This window comes from Tenrec ecaudatus, chromosome 12 (genome assembly GCF_050624435.1).
Source record: "Tenrec ecaudatus isolate mTenEca1 chromosome 12, mTenEca1.hap1, whole genome shotgun sequence".
Taxonomy (NCBI): Eukaryota; Metazoa; Chordata; class Mammalia; order Afrosoricida; family Tenrecidae; genus Tenrec; species Tenrec ecaudatus.
This window is the reverse complement of record NC_134541.1, coordinates 75,352,008-75,374,066: the sequence shown is the minus strand read 5'-3', so window position 1 is coordinate 75,374,066 and position 22,059 is coordinate 75,352,008. Positions and strand designations below refer to the sequence as shown.

The following is a 22,059-nucleotide window of genomic DNA, read 5'->3' as shown; positions in this document are numbered from 1 at the left end:
AGTGTCCTGGCTTTGTTTCTCTTGAGAACCCTGCCTAACACAAACCATGAAACACCCTATAACATGGAGGTATCTGGAAAACGTTATGTTGAGTGAAGTCAGTCAATCACAAAAGGAGAAATATGAGTTCACTGATGTAGGAACAAGCAACAAGACAGGCACAAGCTCATGTTTGCAGGACATCCAGTCTGTTGGCCAGGGTGGCTAGACAACCTTGTAGAGTGCCTAACTGGTGCCAATGAACCACACACCATCCTTTCTAGGTATGTATCTTGAAGGTCACTTTGGCAGAGGGCTCCTCATGTCAGTTGGGATCAAATTGTTAACAGAGTGGGAGGGGATGTTGTCTACTGAGTGACTGCATTGCAATACTATTACAAATTTTCCAGACAGGAAGACTCCCCTAACAGCGGGTTGAAGAATACTGATGGGAAAGTCAAGTTAGGTGAGGGGAAAGGGAGCAGACATGTGTGGAGAAGCACAAGCACTGTTGGTAGGAAAAGCTGGACGATCAATTTCCAGGTGGGGAAAAGAATGATTTAAAATATTTGGTGTGGTGTTATGCACTGAAAGGGCCACATTGACTTTGATTTCTGGACACATCCTGGGGCTCAAGGCTAGATGCTGTGGAACACTGGAACATTGAATCCTGGATCTTTGGGGTGCATGGCATGCTCCAGAGGCTTCATCAGTGAGATCCAATGTGGAAACTCCACTGGGAGAACTGGACTCTATGTCATACACACTTGTAACCTGAGGACTTAAGACTGAAAATTCATGGTGTTTGAAGAACTGTAAGACAGCTGTACCAAGATTGTTTGACTGTGGATAGGTGCACAATCATGAACTACCTACATCAATGCCCTATATGCTGCATTAAGATGTATATTATTCTGGCAAACTTGTTACTGACATTCTCAGTAAATATTATTATAAAATTTCCCTGACAATTAACCCCATTTTTTTGGTAAGTAATGTCCAGCCACAAGAGGATTGATTCTGTACAAGTGAATAATTCGAGTTCTGTGACATGGAGTTAACTTACATTGGCCGAATATCCCTCTCTCAATAGTACTTTAAAAATTTAGTACCAGGGACTAATCAATGATAATATTAATGGAAGATCTCATTGCCCTAGTGAAATGATCAATAAAACTCTCTAACATAAATTAGCAAGGAGGTTTCCAAAGGGAGCCAATACAAGATTTAAAAAAAACATAAATCTAGGAATGGGTTTGGGGCTCACACTAAATCCTACCTCCAATTTAAGAATCATTAGTTCTTAAACAATGGCCCTGCCAATAAGACACACCTTAAACTCAAAGTAAAATAAAAATCAAAGGATGACAAAAAAATTAATCAAGTCAATGGGAAGCATAAAAAGGTAGGAGTGGTGATAATAATCTCCGAGAAAATAGATTTCCAGGCAAGTAGCATAACGAGAGACAAGAATGGACACTGCATTTTGATTAAAGGAGCAGTAGAGCAGAAGCCCACTACTTTCTGTCAGACTGTCATACCGAGATGGCTTGTGTGCTGCTGTGATCCTGGAAGCTGTCACTGGTATTTCAAATGCCTGCAGGGTCATCCAAAGTGAATAGGTTTCAGCTGAGCTTCAGATGAAGAACAATGAAGGACTCAACCCCCCACTTTAGAGGAAGAAGCTGCTAACAAGCCCCTCTCTGTGTACATCTTAAAAACTGCTTTGACAGAGGAGACCTCACTTCAGCTGGTGTCAGCTTTACAAGATCAGGACAGGAGATGACCATTTTGTTGCTGCCATACAACATTGCGTTTAGGTTATCCCAAATCAAGCAGAGCATAACCAGACTACCAGATCTAATAAGGAAGCACACAGAGTGTATCCAAACACCCATCATCAGAAGATGCATTAAAAAAAAAACAACCTCTGGTACATCCACATAATGGACTGCTATGCATCCCTAAAAACACAGAAACAGAGAACAACAAAGCTGAATTAAGGTGTAGAGAGAGTAGAATTCTTATACACTGCTGGTGGGTTTGTAAACAAATACAACCACTGTGGAAAGTGATATGGTGATTCCTAAAATATCTGGCAATAGAAATAGCATATGATTCACAATATCATTGCTGAGAATATACCCCAAAGAAATAAGAGACAGATAGTGAACAGATGTATGCTTTCCCATATTCTTTGCAGCACCGTTAACAATAGCAAAAGGCTGGAAACATTTCAAATGTCCTTCAGCAGAAGAATGGATTAAAAAAAAAAAAACCAAAACCTCTGGTACATGCACACAATGGAATATTATGCATAAAACAAAACATCAATGAAACCATGAAACGCCTCATGACATGGAAGGACATGGAAACCATTATGCTGAGTAAAGTTAGTCAATCAAAAAGACAAATATTTTATGCACTCACTACTATAAGGGAAGGTGGGTTCCTACTCTCTGATCATGTTATCTTTGAATCTGGTCTCCCAGGTGACAAGATAAAGAGCCCACCTAGCTCCCAAAACCACATATCACTTCCTTGACACGTACATCTTTAAACCACCTTGACAAAGGGGACTTCACCCCAGGCGGGGTCAGTTTTTTAAGATGGGGGAGAAAGAGAGAAGATAATTCAGTTGTTGCTATATAACCTTCTAAAGTCAACCCAAATCAACAGAAACTCCTATAAGACTAATTAGCGAAATTGAAGGTGGGGGAAGGGGAGCATGCATGTCTTAGAGAAGCTGATTGTATTATTTGGTGGGTAAACTTACAGGATCAAGTCCCATCAGGATAAAAAGTTCAATACTTATTTAGAACTCAAGTGGAGTTTTCAATATACCTGGTACTATGTTCTTAATTTAACACTTTGACCTAAGCCACATCTATAGACTGTTGGAACTTCAGACTCTGTGCTTTCAAGGAACACAACATCTTTCCTAGGTCACACCAGATGGATGTGATATGGAAACCCCACTAAATGAACTGGGCTTTACCTCAAACTCACCTAAATCAGATTTGTAGAGCTTACACAGTCCTTTGAACTTAAAGCTGAAGTACCCTAGTGTGAAAAAAGTAGATGATTGTTATGCCAAGTTTATAGAATGGTGGTCATTGGACTTTGATTCATATCTCTTGCTTGTAGGATACCCAAAGAATGATGATCTGGGACTATCATATATTGATTATTTTAATCCTATACTTGCTTTATTTAAAAACAAAACAACATGTTATTGCCATATAATTCAATATCATACACTTCATTCATCCAGTCACATTAAAAGAGTTGAATAATAATCACTACAATCAGTTCTTAATTTCTTGCCGTCGTTGGTATTAGCTCTCCAATTCCCTTCAATCTCCCTCTCAAACCCACAATAAACCACTGATCCAGTGACTGTCTCTGCAGATTCACCTGTCTTGGATTTCATATACTAGAAATCACACACACACACACACACACACACACACACACACACAAAGAAAGCAACAATAACAAACCAGAGAAAAACTTCAATGGAAAATAAAGCAGGAAATATTAAAGGATCCTCTTTGCCTTCTTATTTCATGTATTTATCTTGTTGGCATCGTTTCTGCCTCCGTGAATGACTGTTACTGAAGAATTAGTCCTGTTACCAATTCCCTTCACTGTTTACCTAGTTTCCAGTCACTGAAGAGGCTAATCTGTAAACAATTCATGTATTGCAGCAGTCTGAAGCCAACCTGTTGTTATTTGCCAACAACTTGATTTCAACCCACAGCAACCCTGTGCACAACAGAAGGAAACACTGCGCGACCCTTGCAATTGTCCTTATGCTGGAGCCCATTGTTGGAGACAGAGGGTCAAACTGGAGCCAGAGTGGCCTTTCTTCTGTTGTTGGAGGGTTGATGTCGTTGCCTCTGTTCTATTTGTTGGAGGTGCTATGCTAAGGTATTGCTTTGTGATTACTCCTCTTTTTTCATGCGTGAGTTGATTGCTATAAATTGACCTCTGTATCCCAAAGGTTTTAGTATGATGTGTTTCACTCCTCATTTTTGCCAAGGAATTTTGAAATTCTTCCCTTGCTTTTGTTCAGTCTCCATTGGTTTGTCATTATGCTTCTCCTCTTTCTATTGTTGATTTCTACTTTTATAGCATTGTGATATGACAAAGTGGATGGTAAGATCTCAAAGTTTTAAATTTGTTGAGTATTGCTTTATGGCCTAAGAGACAATGTATTCTCAAGTATGTACCCTACGTCTTGGAGAAGAATGTCCATTGTACTGTTGTTAAGTGGAGTGCTCAGTATATGTCTAGACATTCCAGGTGGTTCATTGGGTTGTTTAGCACTTCTGTTTCTTTATTGACTTGCTTTCCTGAGGATTGCAGCCCATCGTATAACCACTTTACCACCAGGACTCCAAATGGAAAAGCAGGAGTAGCAATAGTATTCTCTGATAAAATAGACTTCAAGGTGAATAACACAAGGAGAGACAAGAATGAACACTATATGATACTTAAAGGAACAGTATACCAAGAACATACATTGATTAACATCTATAGAAGACCCTCATAATATGTCAACCAAATGCTTACAAAATTGAAAAAAAGAAATGAATAGCTTGAAAATAATGGGAAACTTGAACACACCGCTCTTTCAGGGAAAGATAAATCAGCAGGAAAGAAATGCAATCAAGAAATAAAACCGCTAATCAACAATTCAACCAGTTTGACCTCCTAGACATGTACAGAGCACATCACCTAACAACACACATAACTTCTTCTTAAAGTGCACATGGTAAATACTCTAGAATAGTGCACATGTTACATGTTAGGCCACTAGGCAAGCCTCAACAAATTAAAAAAAAATTAAAAAAAAACTTTGATATCCTACAATTAATTTTTTCAGCTCACAATGCTATAAAACTAGAAAGAACAGAACACACACATGGAAACTGAGAACATACTACTTCAAAATGATTGAGTAATAGAGTAAATAGGGTATGAAATTTTAAAAATTCCCTAAACAAATGATAACAATAACACATCATACTAGAACCATCTGGGATATAGTAAAAGTGGTTATCAGAGGGCAATTTATAGCAATCAATGTAAACATGAAAAAGAGGAGAAATACCAAATCAACACCTTTAAAAAATCATTTTATTAGGGACTCATACAACTCTTATCACAATCCATACATACATCCATTGTGTAAAACACATTTGTATATTCATTGTGCATATCATTCTCAGAACATTTGCTCTCCACTGAAGCCCCTCGCATCAGCTCCACATTTTCCCCACTCCCTATCTACTCCCCCCTCCCTCATGAACCCTTGATAATTTATAAATTATTATTTTGTCATATCTTACACTGTCTGACATCTCCCTTCACCCACTTTTCTGTTGTCTGTCCCCCAGGGATGAAGCTATATATAGATCCTTGTAATTGGTTCCCCCTTTCCACTCTACCCTCCCTCCACCTTCCCGGTATTGCCACTCTCACCACTGGTCCTGAAGAGATCATCCACCCTGGATTCCCTGTGTTACCAGATCCTATCTGTATCAGTGTACACTGTACATCCTCTGGTCTTGCCAGATTTGTGAAGTAGAATTGGGATCATGAAAGTGGGGGGTGGGGGTGGGCCAAGCGTTTAGGAACTAGAGGAAAGTTGTATGTTTCATTGTTGCTACTTTGCACCCTGACTGGCTTGTCTCCTCCCGGCGAGTCTTCCATAAGGAGATGTCCAAACGCTTACAGCTGAGCTTTGGGTCTCCACTCAGCACTCCCCCTCATTCACAATGATATGATTTTTTTTTGTTGTGATGATGTCTGTTACTTGATCCCTTAAACACCTCGTGATTGCCAGGCTGGTATGCTTCTTCCATGTGGGCTTTATTGCTTCCGAGCTAGATGGCCGCTTGTTTACCTTCAAGCTTTTAAGACCCCAGACTCTATGTCTTTTGATAGCCGGTCACCATCAGCTTTCTTCACTACATTTGCTTATGCACCCATTTGTCCTCAGTGACCAAATCCATACCTTAATAACATTTCCAACAAGTAGAATAAGAGCAACCATATAAACTCTCCAACAACGAATGAAAAGAAATCATAAAGATTGGAGCTGAAGTAAATAGATTGGAAAACAGAAAAACAAATGGAAAAACCAATAAGACAAGAAGTTGGGGATGTGAAAGGATTAACAAAATTGACAAAACACTGGCAAACTTAACAAAGAAAAATGAGAACTATGATTCAAATATCTAGAAATAGACATGAAAAGGGTGCTACCAAAATAAATCCAAATGAGATAAAAAGAATAACATAGTATGGAAAAAGTATGTACTCCAACAAGTTTGATAATTTAGAAGAAATGGATACATCCGCTACACAAATTAATACAGACAGATGTAGAAAGTATGAACAGATCACAAACAAAAAAGAAAATAGGGAAGGTCATCAATAAACTTTCAACCAAGATAAGCCCAGACCCAGATGGCTTCGCAGGGAAAGTCTACCGAGTATTCAAAGAAGAGCAATTACTAATTCTACAATGACTATTCCAGAATATAGAAAGGAACAGCAAACTCCCCAACTCATTCTATGTATCCAGCATTACCCTGATTACAAAACTGGGCAAAGACCCCTCAGAAATAGAAAACTACAGACCAATGTCCCTCATGAATATAGATGCAACAATTCTCAACCAAATTCTGTGCAATAGAATCTAATGTATCAAAAAAGTAATTCATCATGACCGAGTATGAGTCATACCAATGATGCAAGGATGATTCAATATTTGAAAAACAATGTAATTCCTTGAACTAACTACAAGCAAAATAAAACAGAAAAACAATGTAATACACTGCATAAACGAAACCAAGACTAAAAAACACATGATCATATTAATGCATCAAAACATTTGACAATATCAACACCCATTTCTAATAAAATTGGAATAGAAAGGAAAACTGTCAACATAATAAAATTCATATACAAACGATGAATGGCCAATATCACATTTAATGAGGACAACCTCAAAACATTGCCTCTGAAAATGGAAATGAGACAATTGTGCTGGAAGTTTTAGCTAGAACCATTAGGCAACAGAAAGAAATCAAAGGATTACAATTGCACAAAGAAGTGAAGTTCTTGATATTTTGCAGACAACATGATTTTATATATAGAAAAATTCCAAGAAATCCACAGAGGACTGTTGGAAATAATTGAGCTATTTGGTCAAGTAGCAGAATACAAGTGTAACAAGCAGAAATCATTCAGATTTCTATAAACCAGTGAACCTAATATAGAACCTAATGGGAAAATATGCGTGATACTATATTACTAATTGGGCACTTCTGACCTAGTTTCTATTCAGCCATTGGTATTCCAGGTCATGTACTATAGACTACAGGGACATTCGACTCTATTATTCTGAGGCATACAACATCCTTCAGAGACCACACCAGAAGGACTCAATATGGAAACCCCACTAAGTAAACTGGGTTTTAATTCAAACTCACCTGTGGCCCTTGACTTAAGGCTGAAATTCCTTAGTCTGAGAAGATGCAGCTGACTGGTATCCCAAGCGTACAGGACTAGTAATCTTTGGACTATGATTTGGATGTCTTGCCTTGAGGGTGCCCAATGAATGGTGGTCTGGGACTACTAATGCTTACTTTTTCAATGTCCTCTTTACATTATTATGACATATATTATTTTGATAGACACGGTTCTGTTGTGAATGAATATTATTGAATGTTTTGCCCTATAACCTATGTACATGACTAAAAAAATAAGGAAAATAGAGAAAGAAGATGTGGAGATAAATAGAAGGAAAGAGAAAAAGAAAAGCAGAAGAGAGATAAAAAAACACACAAAGGAAGTGGAAGAAAAGAGGAAATACTGGAGAATGGACAGGACCTAGAAAGAGAAAACTGTGCAGCTCGTGGTTCTCAGTGTGGGGCAGCTTCCTTGGCGGAGCTCTCAGGGCTGGGGCAAAGTGGCAAGTCAGGTTTGAGATGGAGCTTGTATGAGTCTAGCTGTGGTTTGAGTCATGGACCTAATCTGAAAGCAGTTCATCCAGGCTCAAGTGATTGCTAAATTTGGGTGCTTTATCCTGGAAGGAATTCTTTTAGGAGCAGAAGGTAGCTGGAAACAGGAGAGATGGTTATTCTGGAAGTTCTTGCACACAAAGCATAGCTGGTAACAGCCCACTTGTCCAACTTTGTGCTTTCTATTGTCCTAGTGAGATGGGATCCACATGCCAGCAGGCATGAGGGTGGCGCACTAGGACCCCACTCCACAAAGGTGCTGTTCCAACTTGAGGCAGGTGAGGTGCTGTGTAGAGAAGGATGTGTCGTCAGCGGCAGCAGGAGTAAGGGCGGGGGCTAGCCATTCTTCTGGTCACGAGGAGCAAGTGGGGAACAAGGGAGGATCCCACTTTTTAAAATTCTCAGCTATATGTTTGTGCTGTCAGGCTACTGACTCAATAGAATTCTGCTTCCAAAAGTTTAAGATGGCTGCACCACTCAGCCTAGCAATAATTTATGCCATTTCTTCACTTTGGATGGTTTTGTTCAGCCTCTTATCCTAGTTGGTATTCAATCCATTTTCTCTATCTTCTGCTCTGAAGCTCAGGGTTCCAGGAATAGCATCCATATCTATTCAATTTGGTTTCCTTTGTCTTTGTTATAGAAGACCCGTGTAGCTTGATAACTAGTCTGCCACCTTGCCAGAAATCCCCTTTTATTTTCTTTAGTTTATTTATTTATTATGTTTGTTTTTCTAACTTACTGTGTGAAATCATTAATTCATTTATTTTCCTTTTTTGTCTCTTTTTAATAAGTTGGGATTTAATACATGGTATTTAATATTCCAGATTACAATCATGTCAAGTAGAATTATGTACTTGCTACCACAATCTTTTTCCAAATGTTCTTTTTTCTACTCGGACTCCTTGACATTTTCTCCCTTTTACCAACCCCCACCATGACTGTACCACCATTCCCCTACCCTCAAACCCCTTATTCTACTTGCTGTACCTATAGGTTCATCAATCCTGATTTTCATACCAGGGGGTATCCCCCAATAATGGAAAAAAAGCTCTGATGAGAAGAGCTTTCCTAGTACACATGTTTCCCACTAGGAGAGCAAAGAGAAACTCTCTCTGAATTAGTGCACCCATTGGCATCACCTGTAAGTTTCTCTCTGGTCACAGTGAATTTTTTTCATAAAAGCAGTTTCACTCGAACCTCAGTTTTTGTGATGGCTGATTTAAGAAAGCAGCATGCAACTGTGGGATTTTGTTTCCTACTTGGAAAAAATGCCACAGAAACTGTTGTGATGTTCAACACAGCTTATAAGAGAAGCATTATGGGAAAAACTCAAGTGTATGAGTTATTTTCTCTTTCAAAAAGGTGAAATATTGATTGATGACAAAGCTCCTTCTGAATGTCCGTCAACTTCCTGAACAGACAAAAATATCGACTTGTAGTGCATTTGGAGTTCATTCCACCAGATCAGACTGTTAACCTAGCTTTCTATTTAGAGATTCTGAAAAGATTTCATAATAACATGTGACAGAAAAGGCCTGATTTTGGACAGATGGGGGGGGGGGGATGTTTTACCACCACAACAATGCACCTGCTCATGCAGTCATCTCAGTGCACCAGTTTTTGGCAAAAAAAAACACAACAACATGCCTATCTTTTCCCATACACCTTACTCACCTGACCTCACTCTGTGTGATTTCTTTTTTGTTTCTGTGAATGAAGAGAGACATGAAAGGACAGTGATTTGATGAAGTAGAAGAGATGAAGAAAAATATGAAGGAGGTACTACCAGCCGTCCAAAGAGATCAGTTTGAAATATATTTCCAAGAATGGAATTGCAGATTTGACAAATGTATAAAGTATAATAGAGAATATTTTGAAGGTGATACTGTTTTAAAAAAATCTTTTAAATACATAGCTTTGGGAGAAAAATAATAACAAAATTATGGGATTTTGGGAGGTATTCCTTGTATACCTAAAAATGAAAAATCATATCACACAGCTTTAAGAGGGTGACCCTATATATGCCTATTATTAAAGTAGTTAAAGTTATTACTTTCCTGCTTTGTAGTTATTGTTGTAAGTGCGATTGAAATGGTTCTGACTCATAGAAACCTATGTGCACTACAAGGAAACACTGCCTGATCCTTTGCCACTCTCACCATTATCGTTATGTTTCAGCCAAATATTGCAGCCACTGGGTAAATCTATCTCCTTGGGATGTTTTCCATTTTGTGCAAACATTCTACTTTTGAAAATATCATTTTATTGGGGGCTCATACAATTTTCATCTCAATCCATACATACATTGATTGTGTCAAGCACATTTGTACATTTCTTGCCATCATCATTTTCAAAATATTTGCTTTCTACTTGAGCCCTTAATATCGGCTGCTCACTTCCCCCTCCCTCCCCACTCCCCCCTACCTCAAGAACTCTTCATAATTCATAAATTATTATTATTTTGTCATATGTTACACTGTCCGACGTCTCCCCCACCCTCTTCTCTGCTATCCATCCCCCAGGGAGGAGGCTATACGTAGATTCCTGTAATCAGTTCCCCCTTTCTACCCTACTTTCTCTCCACCATCCAGGAATTGCCACTCTCACCACTGGTCCTGAAGGAGTCATCTGCCCTGGATTCCCTGTGTTTCCAGTTGCTATCTGTACCAATGTACATCCTCTGGAAAATAAATTTAAGTGATCCAGAGAACACATGACTGTTACAAAGTTCTTGGGGAATGGGGGGTGGGAAAGGAAATTTGTATATAAAAAATATACTCCAAGAGTGTGTCAAAGAAAAATAGATTTGCATCATTCCATTGACCCTACACCTTTGAACACAATTAATATAGTTATTTTAAAACCATGATTTTCATATACATTTAATCACACAGAAAATTCTTCACAATGTACTGTCCAATGGAAATAAGTTTATACAACACTACTTATAAAACAGATAATATCTTTCTGTGCATTTATAATTCTGAAAATTTATAGAAGTCATTAAAACTATACCTATATACACATAGAAAATATGCCAAAAGAACAGAAGAGGACTTCAAAAGTTTAATAGAAAATTCATTACATTTTCATTCCATTTCCCAAAAACGTTTAGAAGCCTCCTCATAAACCTCAAAAGGTTAAGGATAGTTAGCTCTAAATGGTGGGATTATGAATTTTAGAAATCTTTTGCTTCTCTCTATGTTCACATATTCCTACAATACTCAAGTATTGCTTTTACAAGTTTTAAAAAAATAATTAAAAACTAATTTAACACAACAGAACTCAAATCTTTTAAGGTTTTGCTAGGAAGCTGTTCAACATTGTTGAAGACCTTCTGTGTCAGACAGGCATTGAGCTCCCTGTATGCACCTGGCAACATAACGTCCAGTGAATAAATCCCTTCACAATCCATAGTACACTGCTCCAGCAGCTCTCCTAGTTGTTCATCACTAACCCTTCCAACGTTACATGGAAAGAAGAGAAAAGTCTTTGTGATAATTCCCTTGATATATTATTCTGGCAAATTGTTTCCAAATAAGAGTATATGAAGACTTGTTCAGGTCAAATGAGATATGGCCAATAACACATATTGTACAAAAGGGCTATATCTGCACCACGACTTATTTCTTATAAACCTACATTGAACCATGCAGAAGTTAGTGTTAAGAGGCCTTAAACTCAGACAGCTTAAATGTAATTCTTTACTCCACCATTACTATCTGTGCAATCGCAGGCAAAGTTCCTTAACTTCTTTTAGCCTTGGTTTACACACCTGGGAAACAGAGAGAATTGTGGCACACTGTTGGGAGGATTAGACAAGACCATCACACATAGTAAAGTCTTAACAAATGTTAGTAATAGATTTTTAGATTTTAAAAGTTTGAAGAGCATGAGTCTCTTGATTGGGAACCTCTATTCTCAAAGCATGATAATCTGGAGAGTTATAAAGAGCATTGCAAGATACAATATGAGTGGAAGAAGAAATTAGGATTATCAGCATATCCTTTCAGAAAACCAGATTAAACGGCATTCAAATTGTTTGGACAGTTAAACTTGTCTCGTTAAGTGCCTCAGGCCTGATTTTCTTCCACCACATGCTTATTTCTCCCTTTCAGGTGGTCTAAATTGTCACTGATCATGACCTGAGGAAACTGGCATGTGAGACAATAAAGGAGTAATGATAATGCTAGATGATACTTAGGAATGATAAACTTTGAGCCATAAAGGATTAACTCATTCATAGATAGCCACTATATTGCTCACAGACAAACCTTCACATGGAAAAACATATAAAGAATTATTTTGACAAGCATAACTATTCTTATTAATTCCTGTTCACAGAGTCCTATTAAATATAGCTCATTCCATCTAGCATGCATGTCTTAGTTTTAAAACTCATCCATCTCTAAATAGAACTGAGTACTGATGTTGAAAATGTTTGCTGCTGAAAATGCTGATAGGGATAAGTGTACAGTTTGAGGAGCAAATATATGACTCAGTGTGAAGAGGCTCAGCCTGGCCAAGCTGGAGATAAATTAAACATAAAATAATGACAAAATTAATTATAACACACTAGATGAACATTGAGTACATGTCTATAATGATATAAATCAATAAATGAAGGAGAAGAAAAGGCAGAATGGTAACTAAAATGGAGGAAAATGGTGGAGATAAAAAAGAGTCAGTTTTATAATCATCAGAGTAATAACTTATTTAGGCAAAAATCAATAATGAGTGTTTAAATTAAAGTCTAAAAAGAATCCAAATATCTAAACATTGTTTACTTTTAATAAAAAGGGCTAAATAATAATCTTCCCTTAATAAAATAACTATGAAACTTCCAATTCTACCAGCTGAAAACTTGGAAGTTTGCATCCAACTAAAGTTGCCTCAGAAAAAAGACCCAGTGATGTGATTCCCAAAATAATCAGCCTTGAGACACTCCATGGGGTGCAGTTGTACTCTGAGATGTACGGGGTTGGTTTGAGTTGTAATTGCCTCAATACAACTCACACAGAAATTGGGGAGGATACTTTTTTTTGGAGAAAGAGTCAAAATTTCTTCCATGTAACCACCGAAACCTCAATCACCTAAGAGGGGAGAGTCCCTTTTGTAAGAATTGTCCTTTGCTCAGAAGAATAATTTTTTACTTAAAATTTTCTTTAAACCAATTTTCACATCTTTGTTCCTCAAACTGTAGATTAATGGGTTGATCATGGGCACCACAGTGGTGTAGAACAGAGAAGACACTTTGCCCTGATTCATAGGCAAAAGAGAAGATGGCTTGAGGTACACGAAAGCTCCCGACCCAAAGAAAAGAGAGACTGCAATGATGTGCGAGCTACAAGTGCTGAAGGCTTTGAGCCTTCCCTCAGCAGAGCGAATATGGAGGATGCTAGAAAGGATGCAGGCATAAGAAATGAAGATGGTAACTGTGGGCACACCGATATCAATGCCTACAACAATGTAAACAACCAGCTCATTCACATAGGTGCTAGTGCAGGATTGCTCAAGAAGGGGAAGGATGTCACACATGTAATGATTGACAAATGTGTCAGCACAGAAGGTAAGTTTTACCATACATGCTGTATGGGCCATGGCCCCAGCACATCCCATTCCATAGACACCTAGCAGAAGGAGCAGGCAGACTTGGGGGGACATAGAGACTGAATACACCAGTGGGTTACAGATGGCCACATAGCGGTCATAGGCCATCGCTGACAGGATGAAGGACTCAGAAACAACAAAGAAAAGAAAGAAAAAGAGCTGAGTCATACACCCTCCATAGGAGATGCTGTTCTTCTTTAAGACAAAACTCATCAGCATTTTGGGGGTGATAACAGTGGAATAACAAAAATCTATGAGGGACAAGTTGAACAGGAAAAAATACATGGGTGTGTGCAGGTGAGAGTTCAGTCTAATCAAAATAATCAAACCCAGGTTCCCCACCACAGTCATGATATAGAAACTTAGAAACAGGGAGAAGAGAGGGATCTGGAGTCCAGGATGGTCTGTTAAGCCTGCAAAGATAAATTCTATCATGGAGGCGTTTCTGGCTGCCATCTTCATTTAAGGCATTCTGTGGGAACAACGAAAAAGAGTTTCTTAGAGAGAAAAGAGAGACACCAAAACTCCCCTTCTAGTCACCTGCTCCATTCTTGAGAATTGCATCCACATTGAGATTTTGAACTTCCGCAGAGATCCCGATGGGTTTTTCTCCCACAGCTCCCAAATGATTCTAGCCTTTGGAGTATTCTCTGCGAGATGGTCCTGCCTCATTCTAAAAAGAAGGGTTCTAAAGAAGATCTTTGGCCCCCTTTATTGTGTCCCTCCAACTCCAGTCTATGATAACTGTGGGCTATAGATGGAACTAGTCTTCTCAGAGGTTGGGGTCAACCCTAATGTGCCCAAGGTGTCTACTTCATGGTCAAGCTCCCAAAGAATGAAAAGGACGGTGGTCTCTCTTAGAATCATTAACGCTCAATGCTGGGAACTTAAGTAAAGCTTCTCCCAGATTAATCACTCACCACTTTCGATCTGGAGCCTCGGTGTTGTATCTTTAGTTCTTTTCCTCAACTGTTCAGATAGAAAATTTCCCAGGTAACAACATAGTGACTTGTTTATCAGAGTCTTCGCTGTCTTAGAATTTTATGTGGACTAAAGAATAAGGTGTCTGGTCAAGGGTTTGCCCAAGGCTTTTCTCCAGTTTGCAGAAGAGAGGTAACCTAACCTAGCCTTTTCTGTCATCAGTGCCAGCCAGTGACAGGAAATGGAGCGATTTTGTTCTGGATGTTGAAGCCTGGGACCTCATTAGTCGTGGAAAGTTAGAGGTCCCTAGTCTATAAATTAACTTTTTAATGACGACATTCTTGCTTATGCCCTTGATAATAATTAAATGGATTCGGGAAATTGTATTTATTTGTTTAATTAGTACCTATCCGCAATAGGTGAATATAACCCTGGGTATACAAACAGTTAAACACGCCTCCTGCTAACCAAAAAGGTGACAGTCTGAGTTCATTCAGAGACATCTTGGGAGAAAAGCCTGGTGAAATAGTTCGCCCAAAATCAGCAATTGAAAACTGCATGGAGCACAGTGCTACTCAGCTGTACATGGGGTTATCATGAGTTGGAATCATCTCCATGACAGCTTGTTTAGATTTGGTTTAGGTTTTAATATGCAAATTGCTGTGTGAAAATAATAATAATTTACCATGTGCTAATCACTTACTCTTTATCCAATTCTCTACCCATTTTAACATTTATCTATAAAGTCCAACAAGTTTGAATCCAATGTCATTTTCTGTATACTGCTTCCTTTAATTTTTTTCCCAAATCCTATGAGACCAGTTTTGTTATCCTCATTTTGGAGATGAAATAATTCCCAGATGTTAAGTTACAAAGGTCATACTCCAACATAGGTATATATGACTCCAAATTGAGTGTTTGTAACAAGGGAAGTTTTTAACGTGCTCCATGGAAGATAATAAGGAGCCCTGGTGGTGCTGTGGGTTTCAAAACCAAAGCCTGATCCACAAGAGAAAAGTGAGGCTGTCTGCCTCCATAAAGACTGATAGCCTCAGAAACCTTTATAGCCTCACAACAAGTCTGAATCAAGTCAATGGGGTTTTTAGGTGCAATATAATGAAATGTATCACAATTGATATATGTATGCATTGTGATAAGAGTTGTATGAGCCCCTAATAAAATGATTAAAAATAAATAAAAAACAAAACAAAAACTTTACAACACATAGAGTTAATGTTAATGTATATATTACCCAAAAAAGTAGAGATTTCAAGATGGAAAGCAAGAGTCTATTAAAAACATTGCTATTAAAACGTATGAAACAACTTACTAAGAGTGGTATGGTGAAACATGCTAACATAATTAGCATAAGTGACTTTCAGTTAATCAATGACTGTAAATATAAAAGCAAAATAAAGTGCTCACAGCAAAAAAAAACAAACAAACCAAAAACAAACAACCCCCCCCAAAAAAAAACAAAAAACAACCAACAGGACCCTTGCCTTTAACTCTCTGATAATCTCTTGGAAAGGAAAAGGCAGTACATAACAAACTAAACATTCAGAAAAGTGGGCAAAGATCCAGAAAAGGTCAGAATAAATGCTGCATGAACTCCAAGATTACTCCCCGTAGCACTTAATATCTAGTTTATCAGGGGACTGTACAATATTTGGTTTATAAGCAAAGCAAAATTCTTCTTTGAACACCGTCAATTAAGAACACTCTTTTCCAAAACTGTTAATTCTTGAAACTCTCCTTGATAGTCCTCCATCCTTGCTCTTTCCATTGTTGATCTTAGCATCCTTTCCTAACAGGCATGCTTTAAAGTGAGCTGAGTGGCCTGCTAGCTTAATTTTAGAGCTCTCTGTTAAATCTGACTATATTGGTTTCCCTGTATTTCTTTTCTAAATATCCTTTGGTATTTTCCTAACCTCCCTTCTGTCATGAAAAACATTACTTTTTTTTGCCCATTTCTCAGTGTTGCTTAAGCTCAGTGATAGCTGATTCATACCCATGTGGCTTTGATGATGAAATTTTGATTGACTTAATTTAGACACATCATCAAACAAGACCAGTCTCTAGAAAAAGGCATTATGTTTGGTATAGCAGAAGGTATCTATCAAAAAAATAAGGAACCTCTCAATGAGATGGATTGACAAAATAGTCACCATATGTATTCAAACATACCAATAAGGTCATCTTGAGTCAGAGACACTCAGAGCCAAATAACAATCCAAGCACAACCTGGAAGCATTACTAAAAAGTATCTAACCCTGTGGTTAACAACACCTGGCTGTATAATTGAATTTGATAATGATATGGCCAGGGTTGTACTTATTATATGCTTATTAAAAATATAATCCCAGTACTTCCACCCATATATAATAAATCAAAATATACAGTGGCTGTACTTTATAATCTTTATTTCTCTTCTAAATCTCTCTTGGTGGCCTGAATATATAGAAAGTTTGGTATTCAGTGATATAATTCTCCCGTTACCTCCTATATTTTCCAGATAGCAAAATTGAAGTCCAATTAGATCATTGGTGGTATATTCCAGAATAAAAACTGAGTCTCCAACATCTCCAGATATTCTATTCAGAAACCCAGGTTGGCCTTTAGTTTGACATAATTAAAATATGGGAATAACTAGGGGAATAGTTGAAGGTCAATGCTGAGTCATACTGGGGAGATTTTCATGCCAATACAGGAACGTGTGTAATCTGTTAGGTAATAGGGTAACCTAATCATGATCAGAGTTATGCTGAGGAAGATCAGCTAGTTTAATGGGGAATATTCTTTATCTTATTATTTAGAAATGATATATTAACTCAAATAACTGCAATAAGAGACAGGACTTCATACCAAGTAACAGGTACATTATGGAAAAAAACCTTTCAAATATTTTTTGTTGTCTTGAGTCAGCTCCGTACAACAGAATTAAACAGTGGAGTATCCCCACAATTGTTTGAGCCCAATCGTGCAGCCACTGAGTCTTGTTCTTTTACCTGCCCTTCTGCTTTATCAAGCAGGGACTGATAGCTCCTGAAAACAGGTTCAAAATATATGAGGCTAAGTCTCACCATTCTCGCTTCTAAAGAGCATTCTGACTTATTTTAACCTACACTCTACTCTGCTTTTTTTTTAACCATGTCCTGAGTTCAGCCCCACCCCACCCCTCAAGCTTTCTGTGTTGAACACGTTTTATGACTAATTTCACAGAATTCAACCAAAATTTTTGGTTTCTATTGTTGTTATGGCAGCCAGTTGTACCCAGGTACAGCCACACAATATGCTTGCTTGCTTTTAAACTTATCTATATCCTGCTCTGTCCTAGAATGCCACAATGACAAAAGTGTGGATTTCTTGTGGGAATCCACTCAGTGATTTTAATGCACTTGCAAACCTGGAAGCCTGAAGAAATTAATATTCCATGGAGCCAGTGCTTAAATTCTAATCTCTTCTGTGTCCTTAGTGTCCCAGGGATAAAAGTATCTCAAAGGTTTCTCAGAGAGATTGATTCAAAGCTTTTCATAAAACACCGTTTGGTCGACTTTTCTTCTTTCCCTGTTCCACTCTTTCTCTTCCCTCCATACCTGTTCTCTGGTATCATTAAAAAAACTAAACTACATGCATACAAATCCATGTCTCCGTTGCTGCTTTTTGAGGGTGAATCCTAAGAAATGAAAAATAAATATTTGGAGTATGTCTTATTAAAATGTCTTCCTCCATGTGAGAAATGGCAGTGTGATAATTAGGGCTTGGCTTGGCTGGGATGAGATTGTTTGACAATTGAGGCCTCCTCCATGATGTGACCTAACAGCAATGTAATAAACTCCATGATGGGATATGCTCTGAGCAGCTAAACTGTTATAAGAAGGTTATAGTGAAGTGTAGCCCTTACTCAGGTCAGAGTCCTGAGAATATTTCTTTTTTTTAAATTTTTAAAGTAGTTTTATTGGCACTTCATCCACAACTCACACAATTCATTAGTTTAATTATATCAAGAATAATTGTACAATCATTACCACAATCAATTTCCAATTTATTCTTGAGATGGTCTTGAAGTTCGGGGTGGGATACATTCAAGGACATACTTTTAGTTTTTCATTTTCTTTACTAACCACTTGAACATGCATATGGACTATCAATGATCTGTTCCACAGTCAGCCACTGCCCTGGACTAAAAGTAAAGTATTATAATCAAAGATGCAACGACACAGAGGTAGGAAACCAAAAGGAAAGAACCCAATCCTCATTTCTCAAGTTGAAAGAACTTAAGAACTTTTAACCTCAAATTGCAATATTGAAAGATTTTACAGGACAAATGCTGAATGACCCAAGAAGAATCTCTGACCCCCCCTCAAAAAAGGTAGAAAGAATACACAGCTTCACTATATTGGAAATAACTAGCTGATGTTCACCCATTTCAAGAGACAGCACACGATCAAGCACTGATTGTATTGAAGGAAGTAGGCCAAGCTATTTTGGGCCTTGAATTCCAATCACAAGACTACAGAAACTGACAAAATACCAATAAAAATAATGGGCTGGTATCTGTCTTCAAAATTTCTTGGCACAGATGATTACTTATAGCACTGCACTTTATTGAAACATTTCAATGGGTATTTTTTCAGCTTTGGGAGCCTTTTTTTTTCTGAGAATATTTCTTATGGGGTGTAGCCAACTTCAAATACAAGTAGATGCTATAGAGAGCTGCGTCACTTCCTGCTGGTCTGGATCCTGGCTCATCAACCTTTGTTTCTTTGGACTTGAGTCCACCATGTTGCCTGCTTGGAGCCATCGAAGACTATCTGACCTTACAATCCTGGATGCCTCTCCATCTACCAGCTGACGACTTCCTAGTTTCTTTTCCTGTTTCCTGTCTCAGCAAATTTTCAAATAGTTCATGAAGTAGTCAAAATTCCAATTTGTGTTACTTGAGTATGTCCAAGCAAAATGTCAAATTTTCACATTTTATTAGTAATTAGCCAGCCAAGAGGACTCTATGTTTTGATCTACTATATTCATAATATGAATTATCTGTGTGATCATTCAGATTGCACTGTTAATGTGATGGAAGGGATCTAGTTTTATCCACTTTTGTATCTTAGAACTACATGTAAAACCTGGATGACAGCAATTATGAGGTTAAGATAAATCATAATTGAAGAATTTAGCAAAGAAACTATCATGTGGAAGAACTTTGATAAATCTTATCAGTAATTTATATATACTAAATATAAATTATATGTAGGGAATGAGACAGAGATAGGGGTGGTGAAAGCTACATGATCCTGAAAATTATGACAGAGGAGCCAATATAACTTTGAAAATGAGGTTTTACAGAAGTAGTTACCAAACCAAAACCAAACTCACTGTCATTGAGTTGATGCCAATTCATAGCAAATTTATAGGACAGGGTAGAACTGCCCAGGTGAGTTTTCAAGTCTATAACTCTTTACAGGAGTAGAAAGCCATGTTTTTTCTCCCATGGAACATCTGGTGGCTTTGAACTTCTGACTTTATGGCTACCATTCCAATTATAACCATTACACAACTAGGGCTCCTGAAGAAATGGCAGAATAAATTTTTTTTATTCAAAACTTTCTCTATAGCTCCTTTACTTAACCCAGAAAGACTCTCAGCTTTTTTGAGTATTCCACCCTGTCTCTACTTCCTTTCTAAGCACCAATTTTATAGTTTTCAAATAATCATCTCAACCACACCACGAAGTCCAAATTGTGAAGTCAAATGATGTTTCATTTATGCCTCCGTGTTCATTTTCTGGATCCATTTCTAGGGTCAGTGGAAATTTCTCCTTCCGCGCCGCCCACAGCCATAATTAATGCTTGTTCTGCCTTCTCAGTGAGAAACTCACAAACTCAGATCCTATGAAAGCTTGAGAGGATGATTTATATTACAAACCCTTTTCCTGACATTCTTATTTGAAAGAAAATGGAATTTTAGCCAAAAAATAAATATATAATTATGACATTTCATTCAGCATTAAATTGATGAGAGGCACAATTTGGTCAGGATGAAGCTGCTGAAGTCATGTTTACTGTTGTTATTGGGTACCATTCAATTACTTTAAACTCATATCAACCCTATAGTGTAGAACTGACTCAGCGGGCTGTCTTTTATCCCATTAGTAGTTATCTATCCTCCACTTGACAAGCCAATTACAAATCCTTTAGGAGCCTTCTGTGTGTGTGGGGTGGGTGGGGTGGTGTTGACATTTTCTAATTCTCCAGGTCTTGCTAGTCTCCCCATGGGGGAATATATTTTAGTTACTGCTCAGTAATGAGGCTTCAAGTGTATACTTATGAATTTCCCATAACATTTAGTCTCATTTCTATTGTAATACATTCACAGACTAAATAAACAAATCATAATTAAACACCTGAAGTGAGCCCCACAGGAAAAGCTCCCCTTGGGGCACAAAAGTAAATATACAATTAAGTCCTTATTTTTCTTTAGGAATCTTAGAGGACTCTTGTTTGGATGATTGAAAAACTAAGGGTTTGTGTTATTTCAGAGCTCATTTGACTAGAGCAATCATGTCTCTTTTAACAAGTCTCAAGTTCAAACTTCTAGGAGACTTTTTTTTTTGTGTTTTGCTTCTGGTATATTTTTCTTTCTTTCTTTTTTTTAAACAATTTATTGGGGCTCATACAACTCTTATCACAGTTCATACATCTACATACATCAATTGTATAAAGCACATCTGTACAGTCTTTGCCCTAATCATTTTTTTCTCCTCTTTTCTGTTTTTACATTTTATTAGGGACTCATACAACTCTTATCACAATCCATACATATACATACATCAATTGTATAAAGCACATCCATACATTCCCTGCCCCAATCATTCTCAAAGCATTTGCCTTCTAGGAGACTCTTAAGTGCATGGGGTTTACTCAGTATGCACTGACAATTACTACACATACGAGGAGGCCAAACAGACCTTGCAGTTTTATAAAAAGGAGTACAGAATCTGTTCAGGGAGCTTTAATCTCACACCTGAATGGTCATCATTTGAAATATCTTCAGCCTCTAAAAAGTAAATAAAATTAAGCTTACCTACCAATTGCATATAGGATCTACTCTATGGCAATGATTTTTGTTTGTTTAATTTTTCTTTTGGTTTACTAGTTACACAGTTCTAGGCTATGTTTAATCTTAACCTACATTTATTATTTTAAAACTCTTCAATATACACATTCATACATAAATGACATATATATTCAATATAAAATCTATCGATAAGAATGAACTTGGAAGTATAATTGAAGGTAAAAAATTTTTTTTAAAGCAGTTGCATTTGTGTCAAATTTGACTCATAGAAACTTTTCCTCAAGGATGTCAACGGTTTCCATGGGCCTCCATAGGGTTTTCTTTTTCGTTTTTTTTAAATGGTGTATTTTAAAATTTTTAGCAGTTTCATTGACATATAATTCACAGATCATACAAATGAAGGTTTAAAGATATTTTTTAAAGTTGT

At 37.5% G+C, this 22,059-nt stretch overlaps 1 protein-coding gene across 3 annotated transcripts; it reads right to left on the bottom strand.

The window, feature by feature from the left end:
• Positions 1 to 13,154: 13,154 nt before the first annotated feature.
• Positions 13,155 to 21,169, bottom strand: LOC142422544 (olfactory receptor 8B8). Of its 3 annotated transcripts, none has more exons than XM_075527911.1 (2): positions 21,158 to 21,169; positions 13,155 to 14,087 (listed from the first exon to the last, which is right to left on the bottom strand). In XM_075527911.1, exon 2 carries the CDS (start codon positions 14,085 to 14,087, stop codon positions 13,155 to 13,157), a length of 933 nt encoding a protein of 310 aa, XP_075384026.1. In that variant the 5' UTR covers positions 21,158 to 21,169. The 3 variants fall into 3 exon arrangements, with proteins under 3 accessions (XP_075384026.1, XP_075384023.1, XP_075384025.1); XM_075527908.1 differs by lacking the exon at positions 21,158 to 21,169 and adding an exon at positions 20,481 to 20,494 and having other exon boundaries at positions 13,155 to 14,076; XM_075527910.1 differs by lacking the exon at positions 21,158 to 21,169 and having other exon boundaries at positions 13,155 to 14,117.
• Between the last annotated feature and the right edge of the window lie 890 nt (positions 21,170 to 22,059).

Coding starts and splice junctions, on each gene's coding strand:
- LOC142422544 (XM_075527910.1), bottom strand. CDS start 14,093: ATGAAGATGGCAGCCAGAAACGCCTCCATGATAGAATTTATCTTTGCA.